This window comes from Talpa occidentalis, unplaced genomic scaffold (assembly GCF_014898055.3).
Source record: "Talpa occidentalis isolate TD23 unplaced genomic scaffold, MPIMG_talOcc4v2.1 talOcc4.4, whole genome shotgun sequence".
In the NCBI taxonomy this organism is placed as follows: Eukaryota; Metazoa; Chordata; class Mammalia; order Eulipotyphla; family Talpidae; genus Talpa; species Talpa occidentalis.
The window spans coordinates 12,446,083-12,470,924 of record NW_023604295.1 but is presented as its reverse complement, the minus strand read 5'-3'; the positions used below and the strand labels follow the sequence as shown (position 1 = coordinate 12,470,924).

Genomic DNA, 24,842 nt, shown 5'->3' with positions numbered 1-24,842 from the left:
GCATAGTAACGTACTGAGTTGAAAACAGAAAGCAATAATTGGATGGCTAGAAAAGAGTGTCCTTGCCTGAAATTTTATTTCTTTTGAGCTCAGAAAATAGTCTTTTGGGTCATGCTAATATAAGCTGTTTTCATTATGCAGAAAACCACCCAGATTGAGCTTGCTCAGTCTCTCAATTACTGGCCTTGGTTTCTGACACTCCGCTGCTTTAGCTAATGCATCAGATGTAGGGGGAGAAGTAGCAAGAGAGGGAGTTCGCTGTCAATCTGTTTAGGATTACTGCAAAACGATGGAATGTATTAGTTAAGTTAGGTTTTTGTGATATTTGTGGGTTCTAGTTTTAAATCCATCCTTATCTTCCATTAAAATGGATCATTAAATGGTGAATGTGTTTGAAATCGCTGAGCTCGTTTAATACGGTATTTCTTTATTTGCTCTGGAAATATATTCAGAAATATATCCTAAGTCTCCCCCCACCCCCCAGCTCCTGGCCTTTGATTTCCCTGTTTCAATAATGAAACAGCAGTACGTGGCTCTCATGAGTCCCCTGGCCCCAGCATGACCTTCTCTCTTTCTACTAGGGAGCCAAGCACCCCTGTGGACAATGAGTCCTCAGAGCCCAGGGAGGCTCTGACCTCATCACTGTTTATGTGAGCTCAGTTACACCCTGCGCATGCGTCTATATAAACACAAGCATTTTTTTGCCCTAATGACGATGCTTTGGGACATGAGATAATTCAGGAAGGCATTATCTTGTCCCTCAATAAATGAATGATAGGGTTCCGTTTGGTTGATTTACTCATGTAAACACATTCCTAAGAATCATGCTTAAAAAAAAAAAAATCAGATTAGCCTTTATGTTGGGGTAGGCAGATAAACCATATAAAATAAAATGGCAGCTCTCTCTATACCTTGGAACAAATACTATTTTTAGTTAAGAAAGAAAAATAGGCAACATTTCCCTGTATTTTTATATTTTGATTTGTTTTAGGACAAAAAATAAAAGAGCCCTGCCTCTGGCATAGGATTCAGGCATATTTCATTCAAATAAAGAAGTAGCTGCTTTTACCGCTTTTAGCTAGAAGATAGAACTCCCAAGGCTTAGAACTAGCTACTCCTAGAGTAGTAACATCTATTTCAGGATAGCAAAGCATCTTGACTGTTTAGGGAGCTTTATTTCTTTATGCTGGGACATGGATAAATTTCTTAAATTTTTAATTAAAAATAGAATCACTCATACAGGAAGATAGAAAAATATAGCTGGTACCTCTATAGAAATATATTCTCATAACTGCTGTACTATTGTCACAGTATTTACATTTAAGATTATTCATACGATTAGAAAAATAAGCCTAAGAATTTCATATTCATAAAAATAAAAATATTGAACAGAACTTTAGAGTTTAAGAAACATATTTCAACCTCTATATTTATAATTTCTGTCATTTTCAAGTTGTTAAATCTTCTATAACTAGTAATATTTTTTCTGCCAAATTTCCCTTATTTTACCATTTAGCTATTCTAAGCATTAATATTGCAATCTCATTATACTGGCATTGGATAGCTAATCTTATTATTAAAATTTATAGCAAAGAACATAGATAATAAAAGGAAAAGATCTACCCCGGGGGGACTAATTATATCCAATCCTTTTTATTGTCACTATTATTCTGAAAGAGTGTTCAGCCCATAATTACAAAGTATCTATTTACATCTAACTTGGCACATTTCAATTTGCACTAAATTCGCTTCACAATCAAACCGCCTTTTAAGAAATCATTTCAGAAAAAAAATCTCTTAAAGAATTAAGAGTGGGCTTTACTAAAATGGATTAGACTTCAAAGAAGATTTACATTTTGCCATATTAACCATTATCCTTTTTTGGAAGAGGAGTATAAAATATCTTTAGCTCCTGGCACAGTTCCTGGCACAATTTGGCTGCTAATAAATATTCGTTAATTGAATTACTGAATAACCTGGCACTAGCGAATTTCACAAGTAGTTCCAAAAGCAAAATACCTCCTTCATGGTATCTGAGGTGAAAATAACCATCTCTCTACTAAGAAAAGATGTGTTTGCAATTTCCATGGGACACTGTTTTGCACCCAGCCTGCTCAATCAAGCAGAAAAAGCTGGGGTGCTTTAGGAAGCTGTTTTCATAGGGAGCACGTCCTGGAAAATATTTAAGGAAATCTACAGCATGCTGAAAGTAATATAAACAAAATTTATTTCACTAATTTCAGAAGAGGTCACACTAGCTAGCGTTCTTATAGCTTGGTTTTTGATATCAAACCAATGTAAGTAATTTTGAAGATTTCATGATTTTTCCCTGTAAAAGGTAACATTTAAAAAGAATACATTTCCCTGCTTCTCAGGTGTATTGCCTTTGTCACTTGGTTCTTTTATGCAATTTCATAAATTTGATGTCCCTGGACTCAGGATCATTCACACACATTTGACAGACTTAATGCCAAGAGTGTCTGAATTTTTTTTAACCTCACAGTTCACACGGGAAGTGTATTAAAACATGACTATTCAGTCCTACGGTTCCACTTTGTAGTTTTATGCTTGATCTAGAAATCTGGCTTCTTATCATAATAGATAATTGTGCCTTAAAACATTTGCTGATGGGAGGGAATGATCTGTCAAGAGCTTTTAAAAGCACTGGGCTTTCTCCTGCCAAATAAGAAGAAAGCGAGTGAGTCACTTTAGAGGGAGCACCCTAACCTTCCCAGGTCACGAGGGACTTACTCAAAACCCTCTCCTGGAGCATTAAATTGCACTCTAGTGGCTTCCAACCCTGATGGGGGAAGCTAATCACCTACCAAGAAAAAGCAATTCTCTCCTGTTTTCACAAATAGGTTCAAGGCCATTATTTTCACAGTTCCACACGTTGGATTTCAAGAAATCTTGAACACACAAATGTAAGATGTGCAAAATCTCTGTATGCAGGTCTGAAAAAGCACACCAGAGAGTTAAACCTCTTTCTGCTTGAGATGTCTTGGTTGAATTTATTTTACCATGTTGGTCTCACTGTTACAAGAAAAACCTGAAGAAAAAAATAACATTTGGGGAAGCTTCCAGGGGAACCTTTAAATCACAACCTTGCCCATCTTTTAAGCTTAGAAGTTGGGCTAAATTTAAAATGTACATTGCAAAATTCATCTACATTTCTTTTTTCAGAAGAGCATGTAAATGCTTCTTGTAGTTTAAAATAAGAAGATAAGTGACATTTTATGGCAAGCTGAACACAGAACTCTTGAGGAAGCAACAGGGGAATGGCAGGTTTGCTTGCTGGTCCCCATTCAGCACTTCTCGAGGTTGGCAATATGGAGGCAATAGACACATTGCTTCCCAGCGAATACACGTTACTGCCTTGGCTCTGTCAGGCTGTAACAGAACCCAGGGACCCCCAGGTGAACTAAGTCATCTCCCTCCTATTCCTTGCTTCCTCCCCTCAGTGGACGCAGATGCTGTATAACATGTACATGGCACCGAGGCCTCCAGATAGTCTATACCAACAACCTTTCTCTTAGGGAGAAAGATCTTTCTGCTTCACAATCTCATCTCAGCCTTCAATAAATCCTTTTGTTTTCTTTTAATTATGGCTAACAAACAGGCACAATGTTCACTGTAAAACAATTTGCAGATGAGGTGGGAATCCCTTTAATTAAGTCACTTGTTCCAAGTTCTAGAGATGGCAAGTGTGGGAATTAAAAAGGTGTTTATATTCTAACATAAAATGTAGGACATAAGGGTAGTTTAAATTGAGCCACTCATAAACTCATGACCTTTTTGTCAATGAGATTTCATAGCTTTTTCTGGGATATTTCACTAGTGCTCAGAAATAATTATTTTCGTTACAGTGACATAAGAAGAAATACACATTTGATCTCTGTTAGTTCCTGACATAGAATTTCTAAAACTCTTATCATTTCCTGAGTGATAGGAGAACGGGAACATCTTTTGTTTTAATATTTGGTCTCAGGCCCAGTTTCTGACTCAAGAGTTTTTGAGAGCATGGGAGTGTGGAGTGTGTATGAAGCAGGTGACTTGAGGTATCGGGACTGACTGCGGGAGAAACCAACTGTGCCCTTAGAGGATTAGAACTTTCCACACTGCTGCATGACATCGCAGGAAGGCAGAGGAGGTGGGGACCAGTCCAATCACCAGTGAGCTAACCAGCCTTGCCATCCAATTAAACCTCCAAAACACTAGGCGCTGGGGTTCCGAGAGCTTCCCTGTCAGTGGACACACTGGGGAGCAAGAGGGACGATGTCCCCAGAGAGGGGACACACTGGGGAGCAAGAGGGACGATATGTCCAGAGAGGGATGCAGGCTGCAGCCCCTCACCTCCACCCCCGTCCGTGCATCTCTTCTGTCTGGCTGTTCCTGAGGCCCACCCTTTATAGTCAACTGATAATAGTAGGTAGAGAGTTGTTCCAATAAATCATCAAATCCAAAGAGGGGGTGGTGGGAACCGCTGATTTATCGGTAGTAGGTCAGAAGTAGAGGTGACAAATTTGAGCCTTACAATTGGCTCCTGAAATAGGATGCAGTTTTGTGGGGACTGAGCCCTTAACCTATGTCTACATAACTCTGGGTAGTTGGGCTCAGAATTATTTAAAGTGAGGGGAAAACACCCCACACATTGGGCATCAGACTAGTGAGAGGGAAGGGATAAAAGATTTTCCTCTGGTTACACAGACCGTGGCTGTAAGTTAGTGGAGACAGCATCAAGAATTGAAATTTAGGACCTGACCAAACTGTGATTTATGCTTTTGGGCCAACTTTAATGTACATTGGACAGAGGGTAGATCTGTTGACCCAAGAGCAAAGAAAATGTCAGAAGCTGTTTCGATTTGTATGTCTTCAGTTCTTGTTTATCGAGCAAGTGAAACAAGTCTAAATTCTTAATGACGAACAGGACTATTAATGCAACTCAGAAGCCACAGCCCACAGTTGCAGAAGAAATCTTAAACAAAAGATGTTTTAAAGCACCACGGACATTTGAGAAGATCTGTCAAATGGTCTGCTTAGGCGACAGATGCCAATTGTGATATAGCCTTGACTTCTCAAGAGAATTACAGTGATGCACTTTCATATTGCATATTTGTACTTGGATTCTGACATTCCTGCCTTACATGTTCCCTATGGTATTTATAGGTACATTTATATTTCTTTTCATTCTCCCTCTCTGCTTCCTCTACCTTGATTCTCAGTACCTTGATCTACTAGAACCATTCATAGGAGGAAATGAAAGATAAAAGCTTATAAAAACCCAGAGTCTAAGGTCTTTGAATGGATTCATGGATAAGCTTCCCAAAATGAGTTAGTCCTGGGGGCCCATGTGTCATTTTGTGCACGTATGTACTTGTTTCCAGGGAGAAGAACCTTTACTGAGATCTGTTCTATAGGGCAGAGAGCCATTATGCCAGCAGATAAGTAACCACGGGATCATTAAATAACATGTCTTGCAACTTGTCCCAAAAAAATTTAAATGGGTATATTTTCATAACGAGTCTTCAATTTCTACAATAAATTACACACAAATAGAGATCAACATATACACATGAACACATGACCTCTGTCAGAACAAAATGTCATATTCTGGTGCTACATATTTCGACAGCATTTGCTGATGAACTATTCTGACTTTGAAGGTAGTAGCAAGCGGGGAGTTACCACTGTGGAGGAATCTGGGTAATGAGTGGGGTCTCAGAGGCACAGAGCAGCTTTTTCAATCTATTTTTTTTAAGATTTATTTTATTTTATGCATTCAAGAGCTGGGGTGTAGATCAGAGGTGTGGGAGGGGGTGAGAGGATTCACCAGAGACAGAGTGGGGAGCAGAACAGGTGGATCGACTGAAATACACTGCTGAGGGGAGCAACAGGAGAGTCAGGAGAAGTCTGCTAAACCATGTGGGTCAGCTCCCTGGCCGGGGATCAAACTCATGCTGTAGAGGCTGCGGACTGCTTCATACTACTGATGCTTAACCCCTTGCGCCACCGGGGAGGCCCCAGCTTTTTCAAGCTAATGCCTTTCCTACATACTTAAATTTCTATTTCACTTAATTTGATTAAACACAGAAAGTATCAGTGTTTCTGGTTCCTCATGTTTTGCTAATCTTTGGCAAGATATGTCTATTGGTAAAGATTCAAAGCAAGGTAAGGAGGTAACACAGCTTTTACCAAAATAACATGCAAACAACTCAGCATATTTTATGGGATTTTGCTCAATAAATGCTCATTCTCCTTTTATTACCTTTTACCCACTGCTTGTTACTGGGTCTGTCCTTAAATGCTCTCGCGTTAGCGAGTCCTCTGGTGCTCACTAATTATATAAATCTCAACTAAAAATAAGTGTGTGATGAGTGCATGAATAGTAAGTCCATAAGGTATAGGATATTTATATTTTTCAACAGTGGTTTTCAATATAGCAGTCTTTTAAGTACATTCTAATGAACTTTACAAAATTTTGATTATATATGAAACTTGGGGGTAGAAAGTCTTAAACATCTTAGTATTCATCTCTCTCAGGGCCTTCACACATAAGAACTCAAATACCTTTTATTTACTATCTATTATATGGAGGTGTAGATGTTTCTTATTGATCCTGAAGATACATCTGCTATCACATATATTCAATATAAACTTCAATTTTTTGCTCTAGAAAAAAATAGTTACTCCAACATTCATGTCAGCTAAAAACGGATCTAGTTGGAACTTCCTCACACCATCCACTGGTGTGCATGCCACAAAACATCCATTAACTGCTGCTTTTATTTTTCTCCAGTGATTGCTGCTTCTTATTGAACATTTATTGCCCAACTGCTAGAATTTACCAAACAGCATCCAGCAGAATCTCTAGGGATGCAGGGATAAAACTACGCTCCTTAATTAAAAGTCTCATCAGGCATTGTAGTCATGATCTACCAAAGAATTCTAGGAATCTTCAGGAATCTCAGGGAAATTTAACGTTTAGCCAAACTATCCAGGAATGAGGGAGAAAAAGTGTGGGTGCTAAGAAACTGTCAACATTTTTCCCCCTCAACTTAATGCTGAGAGTGTGGAGCAGTAGATATAATGAAATTGATTTTTTTTTTTTTTTTTAATAGAGGCATGTTTTTTTTTTTTTTTTTTTTATTTATTTGTTTGTTTGTTTTTTTGTTTATACATGCACTGGATACAGTCAGAAGCGCGGGAGGGTGAGAGAATTCACCAGAGCCAGAGCGGGGAGCAGAGCAGGCAGAAGGACCGAAGTACACTGCTGAGGGGAGCAGCGGGCGGCAGGAGAGGTCTGCGCGCCATGTGGGACCCTCCTCCGGTGGCCGGGGAGCAGCCGGGGATCGAGCCTGCGCTACAGAGGCTGCGGGCAGCTTCGCAACCCAGCGCTCAACCGCTGCGCCACCGGGGAGGCCCTGAAATTGATTTTAATATGGGTAAGTGTCTGCAACTGTGGGACATCAGAAAAAACCAGAACAATACTCATGTCACACAGATACTCATGAAAATGTTTGCACTAGAAAATGCCTGGAAGTTGAAATCAGGGTAAGAATTATGATTTCTGATGCAGGATTTAGAGCTAGTAGCTGTAAAGACACAATGCCTGTAAAATATTTCAGTTCTGACTAAGTAGGAGCCCTGAAGTTTTTCCAGATGTAAGTCCATAATAGGAAGTTTATTTTACATAGAGTCCCATCTAGACTTCTCCTTTCTTTTGAGATTACACAGGATATTAAATAGTTGGGCAATAGCATTGTCTCCTCAACACCTCCGAGGGAGAGCTGTGTCAGTGATTAGTGGGAAGGCACAGTAGTAGTTAGCTCTTGTTTCATGAGATGAGTGGCTTAAATATGAAGTCTGATCAAATAAGAAGCCAGAGCACAGGACTGTAGAGAGCTGGTTGATAAATGACGATCATTTAGCTTTAACTGGTACTTAAACTTTTGTGGCTCTGGGGCCTCCAAGAGTGATGGAAATTAATTATGGGTGATGCGACTTTGTAGACAAATTTTCTGGAAAACAAAAAAGGATTGCTACCTGCTTTTCCAAGGAAACTTTGATGAAAGTGAAAACATGGGAAAGGTTGGACCTTAGAAGAGTAACTAGTCCTAAACAGAGTAGAGCTTTATGGTGAGTACAGAGACACACCAGTTCTCTGTTTTTATTCCTGGGGAAAAAAAAAACTGTTTTAACTATTATAAAATTTGTAGTATTTGTTTAAGTTTTATATATATATAAGTATATATATATGTGTGTGTGTGTGTGTGTGTATATATATAGTGATATTAGCTATGGAATCTAGAGAAAAACCACTTCCAGGAATTCATTTCCTTATGTGCAAATCTGTGTTTCCAAGCATGATTCAAACAATTCACATTTAGGTTGGTCACTCACGGTATAAGCTAGTAGGCATGAAATTAATTAAAAAGGAAATACAGAACATGAAACACATAAAAAGAGAAGCTGACAAATGAAATTTGTGGTAGAGCAAGGAATTGTAGCTACATAAGAATGTCATGTCAAAAGATCCATGCTTGGGTTTAAAATATAGATAAAAGGATGGATTCAACCTGAGCTTCCTAGAAACTGTGTGGAAACAATCCATGTTGCTTTAGAGTCCCATGTTTGTGGGACAACATGGTACAATGTGGCCTGGGTTAAGGTGACAATCATTCTGAAGGTGCTATCTGCAACAGAAAGTAAAGAAAAACCACTTTCACTCATTCATTTCCTTATATTTAACATTTACTAAATATTTCCTACTTTTCAGGCACTGTGGTACATATGAGAAATCTGTGGTACATATGAGAAATTCCCATATTTACCATATGGGAAATCTCAGAAATATTTATTTATGGCTCCAATACAAGATAGGACCTTCCTCAGAAAATAACTGGCAAGACCTTGATTTATGACTTTCAATGGCTATATGTAATAGTATTCCTGCAGGAATTGAGAATTTTCTTCTATTTTCCAAAATGCAAGCCAGCAGTAAAAATTTAAAGAAAACACTGGAAGACATTTACTTAACAAAAATTGCAGGCTGTGACTATCTATTTTTTTTGTTACATGGGAGAGTTTCATGTATGTCTGAGGTAAGTATCCAGCAGGAATCTTTGGATCAATGAACAACAATCTACTTTTTTTGACGGTAAAATAATTCTCTCTAATGAAGTTTTTAACTGTTAGTTCAAATAAATGCGTCTAATTCCACTGTTTTTTCTGTGATGGCTAATGGGAAAGATTTGCAATCTGCATTTGTTAAAGACTCCATTCAGTCTTCATCTTATTTTTAGCTCTATTAATGACCATTTAGCAAAGATCTTATTCAGAAACAGGACTTTCTGTTGAAATGTTTCACTAAATGTCAGCTATTAAGATTCTGGTATCAACACCCACCATCCTGCCCTGTTCTGGCAAATGATTCCAATGGCCTCATCCTGAAAAGTATGTGTCCTATTAAAAAAAAGAGGAACCAAGGAGCTTTTTTTTTTTTCCCCTGCAAAAAGGACATCGACAGAATTTTCTGGAACAAAGCTAGGACAGAGGTTTTTACTGAATAGAAAATGAAAATGCTAATGTGAATACTGTTTGTCCAAAGCTTTTTGTTCAGAGAGGAAGCATGGTGCAATGAGAAGGCATGCTGCGGTCACTGTTCTCAGCATCACCCTGTCCCTCACTATCGGAGTCACCCAGGACCAGCCACTCAATCTCTGATGTCATTGGCAGAACAGGGTCAATATTATCTCGTTATCTGGAAAAGTTCCAGGAACTCCTTTGTGCCTCCTCACAGCTTTCTGTGCTACAACTTTAACACTGAAAGAAAATCAAAATGGTGAGCATGTTCCATGCAAATAGGAAGCTTCTTGGTTTAATGACATATTGGCCCCCCCCAACTGCCACTTCAGCCAAGACTGAGTTAATAGGAACCAGATTTACCCTCCCACCTGAAACAACCAAAACATGGAGAGAATACAATGGACAGTGTTTTTCCTAGATGTTAGACATCATGGGAAAAACTGGGATTCCCCAGGCCATGGGAAACAAATGAGGTGAGCTTCTGACCGCCCAAGCTTACTACTGTAGAGTTTCCATGCCGTGGTTCCTGATGGGGAGACCCACACAGAGTCTGTGGGGCGCCCAGGGTTGAGGATGTGAAGTAAGAGTCTGCAGAGATCAGGTAGCTGGAGTTCACAGGAGGATTTGTGGAGAAAAAGGACTTGTCAGAAAGAGAATACAGAGAGTGGAGATGGCATGAGAATATAGCTGAGTAGTAATAGGTGCATGAGCGTGAAAGAAATTAACTGAGGCTGCAGGGAAATTTCATTTAAAAGGATTATTTCACACAGGGTCATGAATAAAACCTGTTCCTAACATCCAGATGGGAAAATTCAACTTTGATGGTAGGTTATTCAGAAGGATCTTGCCTCAGCAGTGGGGAATAACTGGTCACAGGCTGATAACTACTCTGATTCAAACTAGCAGATTTTAAAACCAAAACCTAACAGTATCAGCCTCCAAGTAATTTAACTACATAGCAGAACAAAAGCTCAAGAACATTTTTAGGTCTACAAAAATCTCAAAACTCAACAAGATAAAACTCACAATGTTTGATATCCAAGGAAAAATCACCAGGCGTGGAGTGATGCAGGAAAATACCAATGTAATGAAGAAAAATCAATCAAAATCTACCCTAAGTTGACACAGATGTTAGCAGCAGCAACCAAGGACATTAAAGGTTACTCTTTACAGCACATTTCATAGGTTCAATAAGTTAAGTAAAGATATAGAACATATTAAAAAAAGAAACAAAATCCAGATTGGCCATTTAGATATGAAAACTACAGTGTATGAGTTAAAAAATCAGCCAGGTAGGAGCCTCCCCGGTGGCGCAGCGGTTGAGCGCTGGGTTGCGAAGCTGCCCACAGCCACTGCAGAGCCGGTTCAATCCCCGGCTGCTCCCCGGCCACCGGAGGAGGGTCCCACATGGCGTGCAGACCTCTCCTGCCCCCCACCCCCCGCTGCTCCCCTCAGCAGTGTACTTCGGTCCTTCTGCCTGCTCTGCTCCCTGCTCTGGTTCTGGTGAATTCTCTCACCCTCCCGCGCTCCTGACTGTACCCAGTGCTTGCATAAATAAATAAATAAACAAACAAACAAACAAATAAATAAATAAATCAGCCAGGTAGGATAAATGGGAATTGAAATACACCATGGCACATTATATGACTTTGCTTAAAACTAGTGATAGAGAAAATCCTAAAAGCAAACAAATTAAAAAGATGTTATTTACAGAGTTATAAAGACTAGGATGATATCAGCATTCTTTTTAGAAATAATACAAGTAAGACGACAATGAAGTATCATCTTTAACCTAGCAGCAGGAAAAAAACAAACTACACCCTGGGATTCCATACCTAGCAAAACAGTGTTTCCCAAAACCAAAGGTGAAATGAAGATATTTTCAGACAGACCCAAGCAAAAGTACTCAGTGCCATGCTACAGATATTTTAAGTCCTTTGTGCAGAAGGAAAATCATTCCAGATGGATCTATATATGGAATGAAGAACACCAGAAATGGTAACAACACAGGGAAATAACTTATTAATGAAAAAAAATCTTATTAATGAAAAAAATGACAGGGAAATAACATCTCGTTAATAAAAAAAAAGATCATTGACTGTGCAAGGAAAAATAACTGTCATACAGTCTAGAAAAAGTATGACAACCGTACACAGACTAGGTGAGGGTAAATGGTGAGTCCAGATGAGGAGAATCCACGTTGATTGTAATGTACTTGTACTATTAAGAGTAATATAAAATCATTTGAACTAATGTAATGAGTAAGTAGCACATGCATAAGACTGTAAGACCGTAAGTGATATAATATCAATTGACCTGGTATAATATTGTGAACAGTTAAAAATAATTTCTACAAATCTTGTAGTAACCATTAAAATAGCTAAAGAGTTATAGCTAAAACAACAGCAAAGGAGATAAAATAGAATCATAAAAAATATTCAATGAAGACTAAAAAAATAAGGAAACAGAGATGGGACAAATAACAAGATGACAAATTTAGACACAAGCATATCAATAATGTCATCAAATGTAGATGGTCTTCCCAAGTAAAAGGTGAGACCCAACTATATACTACCTATAAGAAATGCATTTCCAATATAACTTTTAGTCAGGTTAACTAAAAGTACAAGGATGGGGAGCAATACACTATGCTAACATTAATCTAAAGTAAACTGGAGTATCTTTATTAATATTAGACAAAGCAGATTTCACAGCAAAACATATTGCCAGGTATGAAGAAGGTCATTTCATAACAATAAGGGGCTCAGAGGCCATAGGCACTTTGAGCATTTACGTACTTATAAGCAGAGCCAAAAATACAGAAAGAAAATCAGATGGGGCCTCCCTGGTAGCGCTATCAAGCTATTGCCAGCCACTGCTGCATGAGCTGGATCCCCGGCTGGCCAGGGAGCTGACCCACATGGCCCAGCGGACCGCCCCTGCCTCGGTCACTGCTCCCCTCAGCAGTGTATTGCAATCAGTCTGCCTGTTCTGTTCCCCTCTCTGTCTCTGGTGAATCCTCTCACCCCTACACCTCAGTTCTTGTATGAATAAATAAGTAAGAGATTTCAATATCCTCATTCTAAAATGAGCATCACTGGGGAAATCTGTAACTTGCTTAGTAAGTCTTTCTTGGTATTTTATAACTGAGAACCACAAATTAGCCTCTTCACTGCTGACTAGAGCATCCCCCCACCCCAGAGCATGCAGCTACTGCTGTGAGCAGGAAGTCTGAGTTCTATTTCTTGTTGGCCCACTACAATCCCTTGTAAGTCTACTGGATCTCTGCTGTTCCTGACCTAAGTTACTTCACCTACTGATGAGGGGGCTGGGCTCCTTCTGAAGTCCTTTCAGTTCTTCATGTCAACGAACATGAGTTTTCACCACTTCAGGAATATCAAATCAGTCAGGTCTTGCACCCCCAGTCACTGGGGAGCCTGCCTGACTCCTCTGCTTGAGTGCGTGGGGCTGAGACTATCACGTGGACTTAGCTGCCACTGACTGTTACTATATTTGTCAATTGTTTACTTAGCTGTTAGTTTGTTGACCTACCTTTTTCAATTTGGGGTTACACTTTTACTTCTCCACATGTGCACATGCTTCACTCACACTCCTTGAAGCCTCCTGTGTCAATGCCCTTCTTCCTTCCTTCCGAACTCTCCTCTCTCCCCAGTTCCCTCTGATAACCAGTACATTTTCCACGGTCTTAAGAATTGCTCCTGCAGTGCATTTCCAGTGCATGCTCTGCAGTTACTTATACTCCACAGATAAGAGAAATTATCCAATAGTAGCTGTCTTTCACCCTCCAACTTTTTTCACTTAGCATAATCACCTCTAGCTCCAAGGGCTCTTGAACCTTCAATATTAAACCAACAGAGGTCAAAGCTGTGAATAACATGCTTACAGCATTTTTCCAGATTGCCTCCCGATGGCCTTCAGTGCCCAGTGCCCCCAAGCCGACTGTCCGTGCTGAGCCCTGAAGCTGCAGGGGACTTACCCGAGGGGGGACGGCCTGCAGGGCTGTGATGTAGTTCTCCAGAGCCAGGCGGCGGCGGTCGTTGAGCATGGCCTCCACCCTGGCCATGTGTGTCTCCACCAACTGCTGTCTCTCGTTGGCTGCTTCCTGCTCCAGAGACTCCACTTTCTCCTGGAAATGCTGCCGGGATAAACACACGAGTGTGTGAGATGGGAACTCAGCCAGTAGGATGGGACAGCTAATCCATGTCTTCTAAAAGGGCTGGCATAGCCACCATGGAAAGTTGAGTGGAGGATCCTCAAAATACTAAAAAGGAGCTACCGTATGATCCAGTGATTCCACTCTTAGGAATCTACCCAAAGGACACAAGAACAGTAATTCAAAAGGAAACCTGCATGCCTATGTTTACTGCAGCACTATTTACAATAGCCAAGATACAGAAACAACTGAAATGCCCCAAATGGATTAAGAAGATGTATAGACACACAGTGGAATACTACTCAGCAATGAAAAAAGATAAACTCATGCCATTTGCGGCAACATGGAGCTGGAAGGGAAAATGCTAAATGAAATCAGACAGAAGGAAAAAGATAATATCAGATGGTTTCACTTATAGAATGAATAGAGGGAAACCTATATGTAGACTGTAAACAGCAATATGAGTTTTATGGACATAATTATAACTTGAGCTAAGTGGGAGTAAGAACCCCAATTACTAGACGATAATTTGGAATGGTCTAAACTGATGGGAGTATGAACAATCAGTCACGCTCCAGGGTGTGGCTGGGATACCCCGCTTGGAAGAGGATGGATTCAGGCTTCACCTGGATAACTGCTTTCTTATCAGCTTTAGGCAAGTTCTTTGCTTGGCGTTCTGCCTCTTCCCATTCTCTCATGACCTGCAAAATGAGAACATATTAAATTTAAATATCATCTTCCAAAAACAGACTGAATGAGATGAATTACTATTTTTCTTCTATTTTTGTCATTCTAAACACACACACACACACAAATATCGCATTCCATTCCTTTCTCAATTGTTGACCTCCTGATGGGATGTAAACAATCAATCATAGCAGAGTTTTAAAAATAAATGTTCATGGGCCTCCCTGGTGGCGCAGAGGGTAGAGCGCAGCACTGTGAAGGTGTCCGCAGCCTCTACAGTGCTGGTTCGATCCTTGCCAGGCGGAGATGCCCACATGGCATGGCACACCTCTCCTGTCTTGCCCACTGCTCCCCTCAGCAGTGTATTTCATCAGTCTGCCTGTTCTGTTCCCCACTCTGTCTCTGGTGAATCCTCTCACCCCCCTGTGTCTCTCGCCTGTACCCCAGTTCTTGTATAAATAAATAAATCTTTAAAAAAATAAATAAAAGAAATGTTCGTATTTATTGCAGTAATGTGGCTCTTGGAAACCAAGGTGGTCTCTTTTCTTTTCCTGAGAAATGACTGCAAGTCACTTTATTTATTTACACAAATGTTGATGATTCATAAAAGACATATACTCCTTCCTGAGCAAGGTTTTCCAATATTATACTGAACCCAGTGATTTTAGTCTTTTGTGAAAGCAAGTCATAAAATTTCAAACTGCATATTCTGCAAAAATACGAGGGTAAAGGCATACGTAGTATTTTATGCAGCTGTATGCATGTTAAGAACACAATGCCCCAAAGAAATACATAACACAGGAAGGAAAAGACTACTTTCTGTTGTCACAAATCCTAAGATCCACTCCACTGAAGGATTGATGGGCAAACTGTTTTGTTTGCCATGAACAGCGTATAACATTCTCATTCCCTCCAGAAATTCTGATACAGCAAAATAATGTTTCCAATACAGCAAAAAGTTGTGTTTGTCAAGTAATGTTAATTTCATAACCAGGCTAATCTGTTTTATAGGAACATAAAACTTCCTCCTCTCATCCTTGATGTTTACCCGATATTTCCCTGAGACAAGTTCATTTATTGATCTACATGCAAAGAGGAAAAGTCTGGGGTTGTTGAAAGAAAATGCTGTTAGATTCTTGCCATCTACTGCTGCCTTTTCTCTTTCAAGTATGCCATTCCTTGTCAAGGAGAGTTTTTTTAAGTGTAACTCCTACCTGAGCTAGGAAAATACAGGAAAGAAAGTTAAGGAAGCAAATAATGTTTGTTGACAGACGCGTGCTTGCATATTTTGTGGATCCTACAAAGCACGAAAGAACTTGACTTCTGTACTGTAAGAGAGTTATTTATAGGTATCCCTAAGGAATGGGTTGATATGACCTCCTTGATGCTTGCCAAGAAAGAGGGGAGAGAGAGAGAGATATGTGCAACAAGGAACTGTTGATAAAGAATTTCTATGAGATAATATCACATCACATCATCACATGGGTTCTTTATTAGATCTTTTACTATTATAATGCATTAACTTATTGAATAAAACACTAGCTTTGCATTGTTGTTTTCATGAAATTACATTGAAAATAGGATGGAGGTGAATTTTCTATGCCAGTTAAATATCATATAAAAAATAATCTCAAGAATTCACAGTAACATTGGCATAAATGCTGAGTTCACTGCAATGACCAGGAACATAACTCATGAGAAAAGAAACACGTTTCCACCTGCTTTGGTGTCTGGAGATAATAAAGGGCACCTAAGGGTGGAGGGAGTAACTGAAGATTACTTATATTTTAGAGATGAGATAAGCCTTGCAATAAGAATATTTCAATTTCCTGTTTGAGAATGTTCAGAGCAGCAATATACTGCCATGAATTCTTTAGGCAAGGAACCTGAAAATTAGTTTGAGAGGGAAGCGGAATGTGAACTCTGATTGCTGCATTACATTTACATGTGTACTATTTCAACTTGTACCTTCAGAACCTAGATTTTTTTTCAGCTTTGAGTTAGGTAATCCGTAGAACGGTAAACAAGATTTTATTTAGTTGATGAACTGTAAATAAGTTTTACAACACAAATGCAATCCAATTTTGATTTTTTCAACTCTAATAGGAAAAGATTTAGTTACTCCTAAATTCATGTCAGCACTGTCCATTATAATCATGTCATGGGAAGGGGAGTAGCCCTGGTGGCTTAGGGGTAAAGTCTCAGCGCTACCACCTCAAAGGCCCACCACGACGGCCTGAGTTCGATCCTGAGTTCGATCCGCGGCCAGGGAGCTAATCCACATGGCATAGCAGACCTTTCCTGCTTCGCCCACTGCTTGTGACTCTCAAGACTTTTGTCCCCTGTGGCTCAATCTGCCTTTATAAAATGGCAAATTCAACAGGTGAGCTCAGTTTATTTATGTTTGGTAATAGGAGTCAGGGCTATTCCTAAGATATTGATGCTTATCTTAAAAATATCACATTTAGAAAAAGGACAACTTAAGTTCCCAATAACTGCATATTAAGGATATATGAAAACTGCTAAATTCCTAGTAATAAAGGCACTTATTCACTATTCAGATTTTTCAAGTGGCCAGATACTATTCACAAGAGAGCCACAGAAATCTGCAAGTTAGAGTTATAACCCACAACAAAAGCAAAAGCAAACCCCCCGAATCCTCTGTATTTGTAAGACAACATATAGTAGCAAAAACTGCAATAAAAATCATTTTGAAAGACTAAAAATGGATCCAGGATCTGGACTTCATGATTGCTCCATATATTCTTATAAAGCAATTTTCCACTGTATCCACGGAAGTATTAGTATCACTGGATTTATGGCTTTTCAAAGACTTGGCTGTTGTCATGTAGAGAAAATAACAACTAATTCATAGAGATTTAAGAAGCAGGCAAGTTCAAAGTCAAACAGTCCCCAGAATTCAGTACATAGATTATGGTGATAAATGTTGATCCCAGGCATCTCACTTTGCTATGACCACTGTCATGGAACAGAGAACAAATTCTCTGCTTCAGAATAGCATCTTCAGCAAACATCAAGTTATCACAGATATCATTAATGACTATACGATTAAGAAAATCTATCAAAACTGATACAAAATAAATCAGTTAACTAAATGTGTTAAAATAAAGTTATGTTACTATTTGAGGAGTGAATGATGGAACATCGGAACCCTCCAGTATTTTAAATCAGATTTTCTTGATAGGTTCAAAATGACTAAAAATATGGGGGAACAATTTATAATTGGTATTTTTTCCCTAATAATGACTATTGACATGGAATCAAGGCAGAAATGCAGGTTAATAAAGTGTCTTATATAAACTTTCAAGGATGAAAAGATGGAAAGATAAAACACATATGCCCAATAATAAATGTGGGGAGTAAACACTGAAGAGTTCAGGAAAGGCAGAAGCAGTGGCGACCTGTCCCAGGATGAAGGCCATGCAGTGTGTATGGTGAGATCTGTGAATCTGAAGAGTGGAGGGGCATTTTCAGAAGAGTGGAGGGGCATTTCCAGAAGTCAAAGCTGTGAGCTAGGGAGGTCCGAGGGAGCGGAGAGTATGTTGGGTGGAAACAGAACAACAGTTCAGTGCTGCCGATGAGATGATGGTAGCAGCTGAGTGTGAGCACAAGCAGGAAAAGTGAAGCAGGGGCAGGAAGTGGGGTACAGGGGTGGGCACTGAAAATGCCAAGCTGAATATTCAGGGTGTATTTTTGTGCATCCTTTTTTGGAATTCGTTTTCCCAGAAATGGATTTTGAGGGCACTGTGGAGTCTCTGAAAGCTTCACAGAGAAGTGAGCTAGGATTTCCATTTAAAGGACATTATTTCATAAGCCAGAAAGAAAAAGAAAAATACCGGATGGTCTCACTCATAGCAGGAATCTAGAAAACTTAAATAAGGACTAGGAAAAGGAATAACTATAAGAAAGAAAATATCAAAATCAACAAACAACTATGAACCAGAGACACTCTATGGGGTGTGGGGGGCGGGGAAAGGAGGGATTGGGGTCAAAATAAGGGGGTTGTAATTGTATGGGGAATATAAAAATAAAATTTAAATTAAAAAAAAAAAGGACATTATTTCAGGCGCAGTAAGTGTGGCTTACAGTCAACGCATGCTTTTTTAATTTTTTTAAAATTAAAGTCACATTGCCTTATAACATTGCATACGTTGCAGGTGTGCATCTATACATCAACATCTGTATATCCTACATTCAGGTCACCTCAATGATTATGAGTAAGTCTCTAACTTTCCTAATGAAAAATCCTATCTTTTGAAAGAATTGGCTTTAGATGAAACCTTACTATTCCCCTCATTATTCCATTCTACCTAGCTTTCAAAATCACTTGAGATTTTCATCACAGAGAACAACTAGAACTACACATTTATATTCTATAGCCAAAGTCTTGTATACATCTCTCTCCACCCCTCTATAATGTTTATTATTCCAAAGTAGATCCAAATGTTGTGGTCACTCATCTTAAAAAAAAAAAAAAAAAAAAAAAAAAAAGCAATTGTGTTGCACCTTTCTAGATACATTAGCAGTTCCATGATCTAAAATACTGATTCTATTATTATTACTAAGGTATGATGAGGCCGACAGACCAGAAGATGACTGTTGGTTCCCAAAAGGAGGGCACTTTATACCACGGGGGCTTTAGGGGTCTCATGGAAAAGCACCTGGGGGTCAGGAGGCAGGGAGTGAGGGAAAACAGGGGTAGGGGTCTTCATTGTGTCTTATGGGAAGGAATGGGCAAGGCAGGGTAAGCAGCCAAGTGGGCTGAGGAATGGCTGTCTTCAGTCCCAGAGTCTAGGGGCTACCCTTAGTTTTCTGCTATCCCAATTTTATAGCCTTGGGGTGAGTAGTGCAGGTGGCTATGAGCCAAAGTATAAGAGCCTGATAAAGAAGGAAGGTGAGGGTATGAGTTTAAGAGTGGTGAGTTGTATATGAAAGACCTGTTATTTGCTAGGAATTGGTTAGCGCTAGGAAGGGCAGTGCCCCAGATGGCACATCATCAGAAAATAAGAGGGTATGATTAATACAGTCTAATGAAGACTTAGGATCTTAACATATAGATGGAAGATACACTCAGGAATCTCAATTTCTACCATGAGACCTATTAAATATTTGTACTAACTATGACAAAAGTTACTCACACCTGTTAATATTCACTGCAGAATATTAACACCTAAGAATGGCTGACTTTTTATTTTTAGCCTGAGATCTTTCTTCCTGTACTCATTCATGTTTCTTTAAAATATGACTTGACTGCTTTTTTACTTTCAGTCTTAAGAGAATGGACTCTGTGTTAGAACAGTGACTGACAAATAAGTGCTGGATACATATTTGTTAAATGAATGAATGAACGCAGACTCTGAGAAAGGAAACAAATTTTCTGTATCTAAGTAATAAATTAAACATCCAGTACCAGGTATTTACAAAATAGTACTAATATTTACTATATACTATATACTATAAACTATAGTAGGTTTTATTAGAGTATCCTTGTTTTGAATGCAAGTCATTTTTCATTTGTTTCATAAGGAATTTGCATTAAAAACAAAATCAGAATTTGTAACACAATGTTGTAAAAAGAGCACTATATTAGGAGCAAGTAAGACTTGATTCAAAGTTATAATAAGCAGGCTCAAATAACTTATTATATATTATAAAAAGTTATAATATCCAGGTTATAATAACTTGGTTCAACATTCTAATAGCCAGGCTTTAATATAAGGACATTTATCTTCTTTACTTAAACACAAGGTAATAAAACTACTATGAATGTTGTAAACATAACTTAATCTGTGCTTTAAAAAAATCAATGAAGCACACCTGCAACTTATATGCTATATTGCAATGTTACTTCTATTAATAATGAGAAAATAAAAAGAAAAGCATTAAAAATCCTAATATACTTACTATACGGGGATCTTGCTTAGGTAGCGTGCTCAAAAAAGACTTGAAAAGCGCCCAAATCAGGCTCCCATAGGAAACATTTAAAGTTGAAGACCTGGGGCCTCCCTTGTAGCACAAGGGGTTAAGCACAGCACTAGGAAGCTATCTGCAGACTCTGCAGCACTAGTTGGATCCTCAGCCAGCCAGGGAGATACCCACATGGCGTGGCAGACCTCTCCTGTCTCACCCGCTGCTTCCCTCAGCAGTGTGTTTCAGTCAATCTGCCTGTTCTGTTCCCTATTCTGTCTCTGGTGAATCCTCTCACCCTCATGCACCTCTCCCCAGTTCCTGTATGCAAAAATAAATAAATCTTCAAAAAAAAAAGTTGAAGACCTGGATAAAATTAAAGCCCCTCACCCACCCTTAGGAAGTCCTCAGTCAGAGGCCCCTGGAGCCTTTGAGACAATGGCTCCACCCTGGTTTCCCCTCTATTTCAGAACTAAAAGATGGAAGAGTTATATTTACCTGGGACATTCTCTCTCGGTGTTTGGCCTCCAGCCTCTCTTTGGCTTTCTGGAAATGGGCATGTTCGTTCTCATCCCCAGGGGTCTCCAGATACTTATCAACTGCGTCAGGAGTGCTCGCTGCTGTTGTAGGAACTACAAAGCAGAGGGGAGAAGGTTTGAGAAGAGGAGCAGACTATCAGGTCATGTCAAAGAAAGCCATCTTTTCCAGGGCAAGGAACTTAGTAAAGCAGCACATTCAAGGTGTTAATGCTGTTTAAGAAAACACAGACATTTCACAGCCCATAAGGATGTGTTTCATTTCTTTCAAGAAGAGGGAGAAGGAACATTTTTAAAAGTCATGTTGTGAGTGTAGAATCCCACTGAAATTCTTTGCAAAACAAGCACGATAGACCAAAAATGGCATTTAATACAGATATGTTGTCACAAATTCCTATGCTTTGCTAAATGAGCTTTCATAACCTTGAAAGCAAACAATAGCATCACCATGCCACGCCTTAAGATACCTACAGAAACAGAAGAAATTTCATAATTACCCTGCTGTAGAGTAACACCACTTCGGGGGAAAGGCAAATTCTATCCTATGCATTTTAGATAGTGTGGCTACAAAGCCATCTTTTGAAAGAAGGCATTTAAACCCTATAAAAAGCCCCCGTAAATGTCAATAAATGCAGTTTTGGAGTCACAAAAGGACCTATCTGCCTTCACAATTTGGCAATAGTCAACCACTTCATTATACCAGCTGTCAAAAAGAAAGGGATTTCTATTTTGAATTCAACTAATATTACTAAGCAATATTAGTTGCAACATATACAGCTATATTATGTGGAAACGTAAAAACCCATAAAACTGAAGCATGTGCTATAAAGCAAAAATGTCTTCACCCATGAGTTGAGTGAGTTATAATGCCTATACAAGCAGTTTCCCAAAAGATTAGTAATTACTAGAGAGAATTCAGTGTGTTTATGAGCTTACAAACAAACCAAAAAACCCCACACATACACAGCATGAAAAGAAACCAACATTTTGATTTAAAGAAAGCATGTTCAACCTAAAAAATGAGATAAGCTGGTTCTGTAATATTTTCAGGTTAAATGAACTTTCCAAACGTCACTGTGTTCTAAGTATTCTTCTCCACTGTCCTTAATCTAATTACTTCATTATCATGTTTGGGATGTAATATCCCGAAGAGGACTCAGATGAAAGAATTTATGGATAATTTGTTTTGAAACGAAGTTCTCAGTTAAAGGTCTTTTATACATGCTTCAACAAAACATCCAGAATATTAAGAATGCAAAGGCTCCGAGATTCGAACCAGAAGAGTTTTTTTTACTATAGAATTAAATAATACCTTTAATTATAAAGAGACACATTTGTTCTGATTTCTTCTAACTCAATCACCACTTGACAAATCATTTTTTTAAAAAATAAAAACAACTTAGATGTCTATCCAGATGTTGCTTTCAGGCAGAAAAAAGAAGATAAGGCATAGATTTGGGATTTTTTTTCAAAATACCTGCCTGTCCATACAAATATTCTCTACTAGGGGATTTTGAGTCAATTGGTATGCTACTGGCATGGGGCCTGGGTGGATGTATATATACCTGCCCTCATTTTGTGCAGTGGGGAGAAGCAGGTATTTCAGCAGCAAAGGGAGAAGGCAGGACTGTGGACCTGGAAATTAGGCACACCTTGATTTGAATCCCTGTTGTTCCAAGACTAGCTGTGATCCAATTAACTGAGGTGGCCTATGTTCCAATTGCTTCATCTATGGTGGGTGATAACACGCCAACCTACTACAAGCGTCAAGATGAGATGTCACACCATGTGCTTATCACCCTGCAGAAAGGGAGCACACGGGGGATTTCATGCTAACACCTTCCTTCTTCCTTGTTTATTACCTCCTCTTCAAGTCATAGAGCTTAGCTAACCCCAGGAAAAATCAGCTACCTTTATTTCACATCCTCTGAAAATGAAGCACCAACTACTGGAAAAGTAATGTGCATTTTTCTAAAAAATCTTCAGTGTGACCTGCATAAAAAGGCTGACATTATTGAAAATGAATCCTTAGTAAGACTGAAAAATAACTTTCCATTTAAAATCCTTGTTATAAAAAAAAAATCAAAGGTAAATGTTTTTCTGCACAAAGTCAAGCAAATACATATGCAAGTATTTTTAACTTCGTCATTTCTCCACTTGAAATTGAAGTGCTATTTAGCATTTTAAATGTTTCCCAAGGTTTTAATCATTCTCTCATCGTTCATGGCATAGCTCAAATGAGAACGAGTTTGAGTTCTTTTAGTATAGTACAAGCTGGCAGAATGACATAATGAGGGAAACTGCATTTTACATTTTGAACAAGTGAAAATGTATAAATGCTTGGGGGAGGGGGGCTCTTGTCACTCATCAAGATAACCATTTGCTCTAAGAGTCATTCCATAACATGGCATCCTCCTTAGAAAACTGTAATTATAAATGTTACTATGTAAGCAGGAACGTTCTCCAATTCTTATGACTTGCAAATATTGTCTACAGTGTGATAAGCAGCAAAATCTGAGTCATTGTAATCTTATTAGCTTAACTTGAAATGTAGCTTTGCATTCTTTTATTAAGAATAATGATGAAGTGAGCATGAGTGTGTCACAGGATTAAGAATATTTCAAACACTAAACTTCTTTTTTAGGTACATGGAAATAAATACAAATACTACATGACAGTTATTCCTTTGAATCAGGAAATATTTTTCTTTGAGTAAATTTTCACTAGTGGTCCCTTTGAGGGACTTGCAGAAATGGTACTTCCTTTTTAACTTTTAATTCAAATTCTTTAGCCATTCATACTGACTCTCTACCTCAACTAGCATGAGTGAATATTCCTGCATTCACACCAACAAGCAAGTCAAAGACAGACGAATGATGGTGCACTGATATTTTAAAATGAATATGATTTTGCTGTGTTTTGTACTGTTATTATTTTCCCCCCTGATGTCTTATTTGGTTCCCCTAGATTCTTCCTATAAGTGAAACCATCTGATATTTTTCTTTTTCCTTCTGAATTATTTCACTGAGCATAATTCCTTCTAGCTCCATCCATGTTGCTGTGAATCGCATGAGTTTATCTTTTTTGATTGCTGAATAGTATTCCATTGTATTTTTTACATCATTGTTCATTTTTAAACAGGTGTGGTCCCCATAGAATTTAAGCTGTGGTATACCTATATCTCTATCTATCTATCTATCTATCTATCTATCTATCTATCTATCTATCTATCTATCTATCTATCTATCCCTGTTTAAAAATGAACAATGATATAAAAAATACATAAATAAAAGAAAAAAAAAGAAAAAATAAAAGAATCTGGTGTTTTATTATCAGTACACCCAGCTGCTGGTAGGAAAGAAGGGAGAACATTTTAAGAAGGTGTTTGTCCAGAGTGCTCAGCTTCTATTTCTCTAATTTTCCGACATCCCAAACACAGTCTCACACCAGGATGGGCTACTCCTTTGTGATAAAGAACAAGGTCGGCCAGAGACATATTAACTTGGAGGTGGGTGGGGGCAGGAAGAACAGTACATGTCACTATCTTTTCAAGGGGCTTCCTTTCAGGAAAGTGAGTTGCTCAAAGAATTCCAGGGAATGTTCCAGGGCAGAGTGCAACAGGAAGCTGTGTATCACAGGTCACTTAAAACAGAGGCCACCTGAACCACTTAGGAAAAAAAAAGTGAGAAAAAACTGGCTTTAAGAGGGCTGATTTTGTTGTGATTTTTTAAACTACCACCAAGCAGCGTGTCCTGTTCAAAGACCTCTGGGGGGTTCCTTAAAACTGTGACATGGGCCAAATAATAGCAGCCTACACCAATTAGCATCTCCTGCGTTGGGGGCTTGGCACATGTTCTCATTTTACACATGGGAAGAAAGAAAAATCACCCTATTACATTTATTGCGTAGAAGGGAAACACTTCCATTTACTA

The 24,842-nt window shown here is 38.8% G+C and overlaps 1 protein-coding gene across 6 annotated transcripts in view; it reads right to left on the bottom strand.

Moving 5' to 3' along the window:
* APP (amyloid beta precursor protein) overlaps nucleotides 1–24,842 on the bottom strand; it is a 249,419-nt gene that overhangs the window by 61,742 nt on the left and 162,835 nt on the right. For all 6 annotated transcript variants that reach the window (XM_037525059.2, XM_037525060.2, XM_037525061.2 and 3 more), the window contains 3 exons: nucleotides 20,873–21,006; nucleotides 14,386–14,460; nucleotides 13,583–13,741 (listed from right to left, as the gene is read on the bottom strand). In XM_037525059.2, the coding sequence (XP_037380956.1) occupies nucleotides 13,583–13,741; nucleotides 14,386–14,460; nucleotides 20,873–21,006 (368 nt within the window). The remainder of the gene's footprint in view (nucleotides 1–13,582; nucleotides 13,742–14,385; nucleotides 14,461–20,872; nucleotides 21,007–24,842) is intronic.